Source organism: Salvia miltiorrhiza, chromosome 4 (assembly GCF_028751815.1).
Source record: "Salvia miltiorrhiza cultivar Shanhuang (shh) chromosome 4, IMPLAD_Smil_shh, whole genome shotgun sequence".
In the NCBI taxonomy this organism is placed as follows: Eukaryota; Viridiplantae; Streptophyta; class Magnoliopsida; order Lamiales; family Lamiaceae; genus Salvia; species Salvia miltiorrhiza.
In genome coordinates this window covers 30,609,560-30,622,708 of record NC_080390.1, presented here as the reverse complement: position 1 = coordinate 30,622,708, position 13,149 = coordinate 30,609,560, and the positions used below count along the sequence as shown (strand labels likewise).

The window sequence follows — 13,149 nt, the reverse complement described above, 5'->3', positions numbered from 1 at the left end:
AAACATACTCTTTCCGTCTCACAAAAACATGAACATTTGTAAGTGACATGGGTTTTAAGAAATGTTAGATAAAAGTGTATTGTGAGTGGAAAAGAGGTCCCACTTTATGAAAAGTATAGATGAAAAGTAAAGGGATTGTGGCGGGATAGTGTACTAAAATAGAAATGTTTGTTCATGTTTTTATAAGACGAATGGAGTATTATACTCACTCCGTCCCACTAAAAGTGGTTTGTATTCAATTTTAGGTTGTTCTATTATAAGTGACTTGTTTCCATAAATAGTAAAGTTTAACTCATAAAAAGTGTAGGCCCTATCATTTTTAATTACTTTACACATTCTCTTTGTTTTACGTGTAATAAAGTAATTCATCACTTTTAATGGGACGAAGAGAGTATATATTAATATTTTATTATATTTAATGTTTATATTTATTTATTTAAATATGTTTAATTTCGATGTTTGTCGTGCATCACATGGCGAGTACTAGTTAAATACTATAGACACAACGTCATCCAGCAGTGGAGTGCCACGTGTAGGTCGCAAGAAATATTACTAGTATTGTGATCGCAGGCGATAATACCTTGACCGGCTTCGTTCCTCTGGGGCGCATCCCACTATTCTTACTACTACACCTCTCCAATTGGATTTGCGCTCGGCTAGGGTTTCAATTTCAAATTTCAGTCCCTTCCCAATTCAGCATTCGAATTGCCATGGCGTCACGTGACCATATCGACGATGTAATCTTATAAACGCCCGCCGCTTCCTTTGGATGCGGTCCATTAATTGTTGCCTCTCCTCCAAAAAGAGGGGTTTTTTGTTCAATCTTTTTTGACTGAACTCTTGCAATTGCAGGAGGATGAATTTGGGGGCGATTTTGCGGGGGGAAATGCTGCAAGGAGTTCAGGTTATCCGGACTAACTGATTTAATTGAGTTGAAGAATGTCATCGTTGTTTTATGATTTTGCTGTTTTTTTTAAAACCTGATTTTGTTTGTTAGGTGTTAAGAGAAGCTTTGGAGATCTCGACGATGATGAAGATGATATTTTTGGGTCTAAAAAGGTTCCTCTTACTGCTGTTTACTGTTTTAGTATTCCGAAATTTGTAAATCTCTACTTAGTTGTTACAATGTCCTTGAATTATTAATGTGATGATGTTCTCCTATAAAAATAAACTAAAGAAAGAGTTTTGTAAATTTATATTAGCTAGTAGGGAAGTGACATTCTTCTAATATCAGCGCAATATTTCAATCTTTGTTTTAATTTTAGTTGGAGAAATGTAATTTGGCCGACTAGGATAGTCTTCATCTATTCATATTATTCTTACTACACTTTTCCGTGGGATATGCATGTTTTGAGGCTTTCATTGTCTTTCTCATAATCGAACAAGGACAAAAAGTAGGGAATAATGCACTGATTAGTTTTAATTTGTTTAAGTTGTGTGCCTTACACCTGCTATTATGTGGTTCTTAATATTGAAATTGACTCTGATTTGTTTGTTTACACTTAAGGTTAATCTAAAGGTGGAGGAAACTGCTCCTGGAGTAGCAACTGGGATGATTTTGTCTCTTCGTGAGAGGTATTGCTATCATTTTCATCTCCTGAATGGAAGGACTCGATAAACAAGTGCCCATTTAGTACAGGCTTAGTTCATATAATTATATAAACTGCCAAGTTTGGCAGTATTTGTTATAGCTCGATCATATGAGGCTAATTGGTATATCACTGGCTTTCTTTGTAGCCTCAAGAACTGTCAAGATGAACTCTCAAGATGCCAGGTATATATGTAGGAGATACCTGAGAGGTTTTGCAGGACAATGATATTTGAATTCTTTGTTCTCAATTTGCTCAGTTAGTTTTCTCAATTGGGTCATCTTTTAACTGGTAACATTTTATATGGTCTTGGACTTCAGACGAAGCTTGAAGATGCTAAGTCTGAGATTCAGCAGTGGCGCTCATCTTTCCAGAATGAGTCTTTCATACCCCAAGGCGCAACTCCTGGTTTGCTTCTACAATTTTCTTATATACTAATATTTATCCTGTAACTGGTCAGTATATAGTTGATTTTCCATAATGTTATTTGTTTTTATTTATATTTTAATTGCTTCTCGGTCAGAACCAAGATTTGTGGTCAGCTACCTCCAGACTCTGAGATCCTCTGATGAGTCTCTGAGAGAGCATGTATGTTCTGAATCTGAAGGCTCTTATAGTGGCAAGTTCATGCTTGATTATCTACTTAGTTTCTTCTTTATGCTTTTCCTATTAGCTTGAGAGAGCAAAGAAAAAAGAAGCTGCATTCATTGTGACATTTGCAAAACGGGAGCAGGAGATAGCTGATTTAAAGGTGAGAAGTTACTAAGCATGCATCATCAGCTGCAGACGTGCATCTATTTTATTCCACATTTAATTAGCTGAAATACATGCTTATTTTACATTATCTGTGTAGATGTGAGGAGACATCATTATGGTAGGACACAGTTACCACAAATTTTGTAGGTTAAGATGAGTGGATTTTGTAAAATAAGGTTGTCAGACTTATCAGAGATGTATCTTGTTTCCAGTCAAATGCCGTTAAACATGACCGTTATGCAATGCCTATATTTAATATTTGGAAAGAGATTTGCTGAAAACTTGCATTACATAGATGTAGAGGTTGTGCATTGCTTCAGCATTTGTAGGGGTTGAGAATAATTGTTAGGATCTTATTGAAAAATTGTCTGATGCACCAAAATCAGTTGTTTTTTTAATTTTTATATTACGTCTAAATTTCCTATTTTATACAGAGCTAAGTATTCATTGTATGTTGCATTCTATCCGTGTTCTTACTGTAGTTCTTACTTTGATACAGTCTGCTCTTAGAGAATTGAGAGCTCAGCTTAAACCGCCATCAATGCAGGTAAACTGGAAAATGCTGATTAGGAACATTTGTTTCATACTGCTGCATGAGATCCCTCTCATGTTTCTTTCAAATGATCCTAAAATGTTTAGAACTCTGGAAAGCTGCTTCTTAGTTCAATGCAAATGAAAAATGTTTCTTGAATTTCAGTTTTAAAACTGGAAAAATAGTTTTCTAGCTTGTTTTAAGAAAAGTGTATTGTTAAAAGGGATAAGATAACTTTTGGGAGTTCGTGGTTATGTAAACCTGGCAGGCGAGGAGATTGTTGCTAGACCCAGCTATCCATGACGAGTTCACAAGATTAAAGGTTCTTCTTCTTATTTATGCTCAAACTTAGTTTGATTCACTCTCAAAACTGTTCTGAATCATGTACTTAACCTTTCCAATAAATAATATCTCCCATCAACTATATGCTCATGTAGACATGTATTTATGTATATTTGATATTTCAATAATATTTTTTCTTGCTTGAACAATCTTACATCAGAATTTGGTGGAAGAGAAGGACAAGAAAGTTAAAGAGTTGCAAGATAATATAGCTGCTGTCAGTTTCACCCCACAAAGTAAAATGGGGAAGATGTTGATGGCAAAATGTAGGACTCTGCAGGAAGAGAATGAGGAGATTGGTAATCAAGCTAACGAGGGAAAGGTATTGGATTTTTACCCATCAGTTTATATGTTATCAACTTTTGTATTTATTATAACATGAAAGCTGTCATAACACTCTCAGTTATACACTCATTTAGAAGCATTGTCAGAACTTGATCATCGTGCTTCTTGTATTAACGATGGATTTTAAACATTCAAGTCATCGAGGCATATATCTATCTACTTCTGAACACGAATTAAATTGCGCTTGTTGAATGATCAGAAACCTAATCTAGTTATTCACTTTTCTTGTGTTCATGGCAGATTCATGAGCTGGCAATGAAACTTGCTTTACAAAAATCTCAAAATATGGAAGTCAGGAGTCAACTTGAAGGTTTGTTTTTATGAGATCACAGCATGATATATAAATTCTGCACCTCATGCAACTACGGAACAGTTATTATCGATATACTACATTATTATAGGGAAAATCTCACCCTAATACGGATTAAATTCGCTATCTTGTGGTTGATTATAGATTTACGCAGTTTAACAGTTTAACTGGTACTTGTAGTCGCTGTCTGGTTTCAATGCACTTTTCATGTGCTTGCTGTTGTTACCTTGAATTGTGTTGTTTTCTGCAGGACTATGCAAGCTAATGGAGAAAGTGACGGGAGATGTCGACAGATCAAATGAGTTGGTAGGTTTTGTTGTAAATTCGCAACCCCATACTCTGATTTATGTACAGTATTGAGACTTCACTTATTGCTTGTTAGAAACATTTGTACTTGCTCGATTGATGTGTAATAAACCGATGTCAATTATTGCAGGTGGTCATCTTGCAAGAGAAACTAGAAGAGAAAGACGACGAGATTCAACAACTGAAGCTTCAGCTGCAGGACAATGGCAAAGACAAAGACGATGGCTGTGTGGAGGAACAGACAGGACTAGCCATGGATGAAAATGCTAAAGATGAGGCGCTGCCTACCGCTGAAGTTCAAACTGAAAACTAGATTTTTGTTGAACTGCTTTAATCAATGAAATTTTGAGAATTTCCTTTTGGTTTTTCTCTTCAGTCATTCTTTCTCATTTAGGCTTTAACCATCTCATAATTACAAAGATCTTAGCAGTGCATGAAACGAATGAAAAACTGACACATTAGGATTTACTACAAATGCATACAAGGTCCAAAGTATTGATTAAAGGATTCCATCTGCTCCATCATCTCATTTCTAAAACACTTGGAAGGAATGATCATCTGCACAAACAGTGAAATAACGATCACTAGAGTCTATTTATCTCTATGTAAGAGAAGTTTGATCCCTGTGAGGTTACTTTCTTCTGGGATCGTCCCAACCTAAACCAGCAGTTCCTTTGTTTCCAGTTGCCTGAAGAGGTTCAATCAGGCCCTTCGTGCTATGACCGAGTGCCTCCCCCTATACAGCACAATAGATAACATCATTCAACTGAGCAAGTATTGCATGCTGCGAGAATTGAAATACATCTGATGTTGTCATGTCATTACATGCTCTGTTGAATTGAATGATTTTGAACTTATTGGATCATGTAATCCTTCAAATGCTCAATCTTATTTATCGTTTATCAAATATATCCTCCAAAGTAATGCAACCTAAACATACACTACAACTGATACTTTTTCCAGACTGAATATAATTTTGCTGTCTAAGTACCTCTTTCCAGCCCATGCCTTCAAGAATTCTTCTGGCATAGCTTCCTGCCCCAAATGACATGCTCAATGACTCTGCTGCTGACTCTTCAGCCGGTAAAGTAGGAGACAATGGAGCTGAATCAGAACTAATATGTGAGTTCTTCTGTCCTGGACCCACACCAAACCCACCGTGCAAAGCTCTTCTCTCAGCAGCCCGATCCCGATAAATATGTTCCTAAATTGAAAGAAAAACACAGGGACCAGGATGAGGGCAATGAGTAGTGTCCCCGATATATACATCCTTCTACTTTAGTATCTAACTCTAAGGGTGCGTTTACTCTGATGGATAAATTTATCATGGGAAATGGAAGGATAATATTATTCCTCCTTGAAGTGAAAATAAGGAAGGAAAAATGGTGAACTTTTCTTTTGTTTAAAATGTGGGAAAAGAAAGCATAAATTTTTGTTCTCCCTCCTTTTCCCATGATAAATTTATCCATCAAAGTAAACGCACGCTATAAGACTTCAAAGTTATATGCTCATGCAGTATGCACATTCATTTATTCAGGAATAATATGTATAGTTGAGACTCAAAAGACTGAATATGGTTATTTATTTACTTTTTTAGATTGGCAAAGCTTCACCGATGACAATGATTTATCTTTCAGAACACCAAGACCTTCCAATCTTCCGGATTCAGTTTGCAGGTCAGATTTTTGCAACTTCTCTATGTCATCTTTGATGGACAATTGTGGAAAGCCCCAATCTTTAGTTAGATTGGAAGCATCGTGATCTGACAAGGATGCCAAATACGGTAAGCTAGGATTCCTCAATCGGTATATCCGGCCTGTGAGAAGGATGAGAAACATGTTTAACTGACTGTAGCATTGTGCATATCTCCGTGAGCGAGCTAGAATACAGGTGAGCTAATCATTCAAGCACAATCATATAAAAACAATATTACACAAGTTCTTTCTGTTAATAATCCTTCAGGAAAAAAAGATGCTAGAAGATCAGTGAGATTGATTTCTGGAATCCTCAGTATAACCTCACGCAATTCTTATGCATAAGTTAGCACATTTTCATGACTATAAGTATATCTATATGTTAATCCGTTAAATATAATAAAGTTTGATACTGGCTTAATCTGTGCTTGGTGGCAGAGTCAAGTGGCGGGGGGTGAATGGTATAAGCAGCAAAATATATACATATACCACCTTATCTTAAATAGTTTAAGAGTATCTGTCTTGCCAAAGATATTCTTGAGCAATGTAAACTCAATGGTTGGTTCATCTAATAAAAGGTATGGAACAACAGGCAAACCTGATGTCACTCGTACCATATCAAGGTGAGCTTCACATACTGGTGCAGTTTTCAGTATGCCACCACCTGAAGGAACTGACGGGTGAAGCTTGCTAGAGGGCTTCCTCAATCTGCCGACAAGCCTGAAAACCTCTGACTTTCCATCTTTTTTTGTTCCTCGAACCAAAGCCCAATCCCACAAATCCACCATTTGCACACCTGACATCCACTCTTCATCTGGTCGACTTACTTGACCATATTGAGCACGCCAGTTTTCTTCTTCCTCAGATGTACCTGACAGAAATTATTTGGACCAATATTCAACAGAATCAAAGACTTATAAGATGCAAATTAGCATGAAAGCATGTAAATGCACATTAATTGAGTTTTTTTTCAGCAGCAGATGAGAACATAAAACGTAAAGCGGACAAAGTTATTAGTATACCAGCACAAATAGACATATTAATATCAAAAGACAATTTCAAGTAGTACACACCTTCATCAACAATTTTATCACTAAAGTTTCTCCAAAAATCAGGATCGTCAGGGATCCATTCGCCTTCTTCCAGTTCTTCAATATCATCATACGCTACACATTGACAAACTAGTTAAGTACCCCATGCAATGAACTTACTCCAATCATCTACAAAAATATTCACCATCATAGGCTGGTGCATTTAGGATATTGATACCATAAGTTTCAACAGGCATTGTAGTGTCGGAACCAGAAACATGAGCCGCTTGACTGGGATACCCAGATAAAAACATATCTATAAGAGTGTCTTCGAGCCTGCATACGAGCTGTGGCTTAGGCACATGCAGTACTCAACCATAAATCATGCATAGTGATAAAAAGATAGATCAAGAGTTAGCAGACCATTCTGATGGTGGGGGCGGATAGTCCGATTCCTCGCTGCCATTACATGCTGAAGAGTCTGTCTAGATACAACCATTACAACCATAAAATAGAAATATCATAAATGGAGTTGAGAAAAAAAGAACTGCTTGGGTAAATAAAGCATCAATATCACTAGTACTAAACAACAATGCCAACTATTGGAACAGAACCCCAAAGGAAAAAAGATGTTATAATACAAAGATATACTCCCTCCATCCCCCAATTTTTTACCACTTTTGCCATTTTAGTCCGTCCCCGAATCTTGACCCCTTTCTAGTTTTAGTAAAATTACTTTACACAACCCCATAAAAATGGGACCCTTGCTCCACATTATGATAAAAGTGAGGCTCTTATTCCACTTGCAACATTCAAATACTTTATTAAAACTCAAAATTTTCAAAGGGGTAAAGAATTGTTGGACTGAGGGAGTACTATATCACCTAGAGAAGTGTTGATTGAAATTTCTTTTCCTTCCATTAAAGCCTCAGATGTTTCACCTTGGCTATTACTGTTAAGCATTTCCACTTGATCCCCTGACTGAAATCAACACGAAAACGACACTATTACGATTCAACCTCCACAAAAAGTAGCCAATCCAGCTCCACCATAACTAAAATTCAAGAACGGAGCTCCAAGAAAACAATCTTTTAGAGAAAAAAAATGAAAGAAAAAAAAAACCCCCCACTAAATTTTCAAATTAATACCTGATTGGAGTCGAGAAGCACATAATTCCCATCTTCAAATTTGTAATAAAGCCCATCTCTGCTATTGTAATACCATCCTGCTTGGGGGTCATGGTAAAACCCAGTTCTGCATCAAAATTCAGTAGCTAAAAATCTTCTCTTCCCCCCAAAAATTGTAAAGATATAATTTTATCCGGGGATAGGGGTCATCGTTAAACAATCGGAATATTTTGATAATTCGAAAATATTACACGTGAATTTTTTGGATTTTGAATGATTGGAAAAACACCTGGCGTGATAATAAAGCTGAGAATTATCATCCCACTGGAAACCAGAGTCAGTTTCCGGCTGTTCGTCGTCTCCCGCCATGATTCAGCTTCCTCGCTTTTCACCTCTTTCCAATTGTAAGTATACGATATACATGTATAGATGTTCGTTGAGTTTATCTTTGTACAGTAATAGCAATTGGACGTACGTCTCATCAAATTCTGATTTTTACAAATAAATAAATAAAAATTGTTAACCTAAAAAAAACTTACGTCTCATCAAATTCTGATTTTTACAAATAAATAAATAAAAGGGTAAATATCATGAAACCCTTATACTATACCCACTTTATTAAAAATATCCTGAAACTTTCGAAATATTCTCTAAACCCTCAAACTATATATCAAGTTTTTATCAAATATATTCCGTATCTATTTTTCGGTTACCAGAAACGTGATGGCGCTCATAGGATGCCACAATGTAATTTATATTCTATTTTTTTTAAAATGATATGGAAAAAACGACTTCGTTTCGTACCATATTCTATCGTGTTTATCTATAATTCTAGGTTATTAGCGAGAATTTCAAACAAGATATGAGTGAATTTAAAATTTTGTAGTGGATTTTTTAAAAATGATATGGTACGAAACGACATCGTTTTTGCCATTGTATTTAAAAAAATAGAATATAAATTACATTGTGGCATCCGGCGAGCCACATCGCGTTTTTAGTGACCGAAAAATAGATACGGGATGTATTTGATAAAAACTTGATACTTTGAGGATTTAGAGAACATTTGAAAGTTTTAAGGTATTTTTTATAAAGCAGGTATACTTTATGGATTTTCATGATATTTACCTTAAATAAAAATTGTCTGTAAATGCATAAATTTATGCATTTACATACAATTTTTATGTAAAAGTTAAAATTTTTAACTTTTACATTATTTTCAATTTTAAGTGAATTAATGCGTCATTTTAACTAATCATAATATTATATTATTAAATTGATAAATGTGTAAAAAATCAAAATAATTAAAAGTATACATATTTGACATAAAACCCAAATTAAAAAAAAATATACATTTAATCATAATTACCCCTTGTGAAACGTATGGTCGAATATTAAATAGTGACCAAGATTTGTTCTATAAATGGGAAAACAGATTTTATGCTTTTTTATTATTATTATTATTATTATTATTAGATTCAATTTTTAATTTGCTGATATCGTGGTCTGTGTGGGCCAACACCCGAATAATTTAAAAAGCTAAACTGAAGCCTAAATAACTAATTAGCCACTTTATAAATGACCATATATGCTGAACATAACTAAAATGGATATTATATGTCTCGTAGTCACATGGGTCTATATATATATATATATATAGGGGAAGGCTAAAATAAGAACGCTTCTTAAAATATAAATTAGGAACCATTTTCAGCCCTTAGATCATCAAAATCTACGGTTGATTCATCACCTTGTTGGATAAATTCATGGTCCTGAGTTCGAATCCCAAAGGTAGCAAAAAATTATTTTTCGCAATTCATGCCTTTATACAGTTTATTCATGCGTGTTATACATAAAATTCATGCATTTTTGCTGGTTCGTAATTCTTAAAATAAGGGTGGTTTATTGAATAACCGCCCTATATATATATATATATATATATATATATATATATATATATAGGGTGTGGTTCTAGAGAGAACTACATTATTTGTGAGAACGTGAGAACCATCAAATCTAATGCATTCACCGTAAAAATTACTGCATTCGCTGTTAAAATTAATGCACTAAAAAAAATTAAAAAAATTGCTCCCTTCAGGATTCGAACCCAGGATCTGCATTCATCCAACAAGATGATACATCCACCGTAGATCTTGATAATTGAATGGCTGAAAATGGTTCTCCGTTCTTTTTTTATTTATGGTTCTTTTTTGAACCTCTCCCTATATATATATATATATGGGTGAGCTAAAATAAAAATATCTTTTGAAATATAAAAGAGAAACTATTTTCAGCCCTTAAATGATCAAGATCTACAATTGGACGAATTCATGGTCCCGAGTTCAAATTACATAGGAGCAAAAAATTTATTTTTCGCAATTCATACATTAACACAACGAATTCATACATGTTCTACACAGAATTCATACATTTTAGATAGCTCGTATTTTATATATTAAGAAGTGTTTATACCGTAATCATCCCCTATTATGAGATTATGTATTCATAACTTTTATTAGTGGATTATCAACAATCAACAATGTTGAATTGAAACGTTGGAACATGTCACTGAACAATGAGAAGATATACTTTATATCCATTCGATTTTTCCTTAGATTCCAACAGTTTTTCAAATACTTTCACATTTTTTCTCTCTCTTTAGTTACGCATCCCCATAAACTATCTGATATTTTCCAATTCATTCACTCCCATCTCTACTTATCGATATTCATGGATTCCTCAATCCTCACAAGATGAGTACTTCACAAAACTTGTTGAGGACATTCACTCATAGTCATCTACTCACGACAGATTAACATTCAATAATTATTTTTTAGTTAAATAATAAATATTTAATAAAATAATTATTTTTACAAATGATAATAAAACCATATTTCCAACATCTTATACAAAATTTTGAATCATAAATATGTAAATCAAGTACAATATAAGCATAATGTTATCATTTCAGTACCCAACCATCACCACAAAATACTCTCACATACAATCACATATACATTACACGCATAGGCAAAAAGGAAGATCTCACTCGTGTGAAAAAAGAACGGACCAAGATCTTCAGCATTCGAGCAACAGAACTCAACGGACATTGCTCGGAAGGATGTAATCCTAATTCTTCTCACATAAGATGACAATCTGAGTAGGACAATCAGGATTAAGAGTAAGAATGAATGATAAGTGTTGGGGTTCATATTTTGCACCATTAATATTTATTTTACTATGTCTTCATAAATTATTGATTTGTAGGAATAATACTGGAAGAGATCAAATGTAACACCTTGTAACATTTGTAACCGATCTCAATGTGGTATAAAGACTAAGTCAAAGTTGCATTCAAAGTGGAAGGATAATGGAACAGTGGTTACAAAGTAGTGGGAGTTGAGGAGCATGTTTAAGCTATAATTCTCATCACTCAATGCAATTCAACCATGGCTTATAATTGATATTGGACACTGCATTTCCAACTTGTCATATGTCTATAAGGAGAGTCGTATCTTACAATTGAGGAGAGAGAGAGAGAGCAAATAGAGCAAAGCAAGCTATTTGACAAAGTCCGTTGTCGATGAGATTGTTGTTTCAATATTTTAAATAACATCTCGTATCTTTTTGTATAGCTGAATCTTGATTCTGTCTAGTATAGTTCTGAGTGTTTTGTGAGATTGTGATCCGTTTCCTATTATTTTTTTCAGTTTTGTTTCAACCTCTTTTTGACGTTAGGGTTCGTGTATGGATCTTTTCATAATTCGCATTTCAATGCTGGATTCTTTCACCCTGAGGCATCTACAAGTTATAAATATTTATAACTTGTAGATAATCTACGTATTTTGTTCATATTTTCGCTGCTATTCTGATACGTCAGCAATTGTCGTCACAACATTTTTGACAATAATACAAAAGATAACTATTTTTTACAACTTTCTTTCAATAAAGAGGGTAGATATTAGGTGTTCATCACAACAGTTGAGGGATGACGACAGATTCAGGATATCACCTATAGGGCATATATGCCTATTCTCTTGCAGATGTAGCCAAATCTGCCATCTTCATCGCGCGGATACAACCTTCCTCGATGTCCTCAATTCCTTAGTTGGATATTGAGAACATAATACATCTGAGCATGGTGGGTAAAGAGAGGGTGTATCCCTCACTGTCAAGAACCACCACGCTGCTCAAAACCTCACCATCGAAACAATCGATGTTCATCACAGTGTACGACGAAGGTGATAGATTAGGGTTTCACCATATAGGGGCTAGTCGGAAAATAAAGATCTGAGCTCGGTGAGCAATCAACAATGGGGTGGGGTACATTTACATTCGTGAACCACCGTGCCGCTTACAAGAAATGAATCAAAACAATTGGGTTTCATCATGGCGTAGAGCGACGATGATGGACTCATGTTTGAGAGGGGGAAGTGGCACGATGATGAGAGCTAAAATAGATACAGAGAGACTGAGGAGTGAGTAGGTTTGATTTAGAGTTATTAACAAGGGGTTGGGATTAAGAAGTTAATTAAGACCAAAAAAGACCCAAAAATGAAATAGATCTTATAACATGGGACAATCCAAATAGGTAAACATGTCATAAATATTGAGACGGATAAAGTAGTATCTATGGCAAAATTCATCAGTTCATCAACTTTCAACATTCAAATACGTCGATTTTTCTCTGAAACCACCTAGTGGCGGCATAGTCGATGATGATCACCAGGTGCCAAAGAGATGCACATATTGTATATGGGTGCTAGTATGAAGCTCTCTCTTTGCTATAGCTCATTACGTCTTCGAGTTGGCAATTATTGGGTGATGGTTAGTCCAAAACTCAAGTTTGCCTTCTCGTCTTGCTCTTTTGTTTGCTTTGTTCTCTAGAGTACTCTTTTTCCACTTAAAGGGTTTATCCTTCAAGTTTACCTTTAAGAGGTTTTAATAAGGCTCGGTCCTTCGTTTGCGCATGTGCTTTCAAGGGTTTCCTATGTTTTTCTCTCTTTTATTGATAAAATCGCATTTTAACAATAATTTTTGTCACGACCGCACTTGCTAAGGATAGCAAATTCGGGAAAACCGCGACTAAGGGAGGGAATTTAGGAGCGGGATTTAGAAAG

General features: G+C 35.0%; 2 protein-coding genes across 11 annotated transcripts; one reads left to right on the top strand and one right to left on the bottom strand.

The window, feature by feature from the left end:
• The first annotated feature begins 521 nt into the window (after nt 1-521).
• Nucleotides 522-4,559, top strand: LOC131021076 (FKBP12-interacting protein of 37 kDa). 2 transcript variants are annotated; one of them, XM_057950165.1, is made up of 14 exons: nt 522-737; nt 853-904; nt 998-1,059; nt 1,508-1,575; nt 1,738-1,774; nt 1,910-1,997; nt 2,113-2,177; nt 2,263-2,340; nt 2,845-2,892; nt 3,146-3,199; nt 3,380-3,541; nt 3,805-3,874; nt 4,125-4,180; nt 4,311-4,559. In XM_057950165.1, the coding sequence occupies exons 1-14, from the start codon at nt 711-713 to the stop codon at nt 4,491-4,493; spliced, it is 1,050 nt and encodes a 349-aa protein (XP_057806148.1). In that variant the 5' UTR covers nt 522-710; the 3' UTR covers nt 4,494-4,559. The 2 variants fall into 2 exon arrangements, with proteins under 2 accessions (XP_057806148.1, XP_057806149.1); XM_057950166.1 differs by lacking the exons at nt 522-737; nt 853-904; nt 998-1,059 and having other exon boundaries at nt 1,442-1,575.
• A 64-nt stretch (nt 4,560-4,623) lies between these two features.
• On the bottom strand, nt 4,624-8,484 carry LOC131021074 (uncharacterized). 9 transcript variants are annotated; one of them, XM_057950155.1, is made up of 10 exons: nt 8,322-8,482; nt 8,054-8,159; nt 7,790-7,886; nt 7,329-7,386; nt 7,111-7,241; nt 6,948-7,040; nt 6,473-6,745; nt 5,770-5,996; nt 5,172-5,384; nt 4,624-4,916 (listed from the first exon to the last, which is right to left on the bottom strand). In XM_057950155.1, the coding sequence occupies exons 1-10, from the start codon at nt 8,399-8,401 to the stop codon at nt 4,812-4,814; spliced, it is 1,383 nt and encodes a 460-aa protein (XP_057806138.1). In that variant the 5' UTR covers nt 8,402-8,482; the 3' UTR covers nt 4,624-4,811. The 9 variants fall into 9 exon arrangements, with proteins under 9 accessions (XP_057806138.1, XP_057806139.1, XP_057806140.1 ...); XM_057950156.1 differs by having other exon boundaries at nt 7,144-7,241; XM_057950157.1 differs by having other exon boundaries at nt 7,847-7,886.
• Between the last annotated feature and the right edge of the window lie 4,665 nt (nt 8,485-13,149).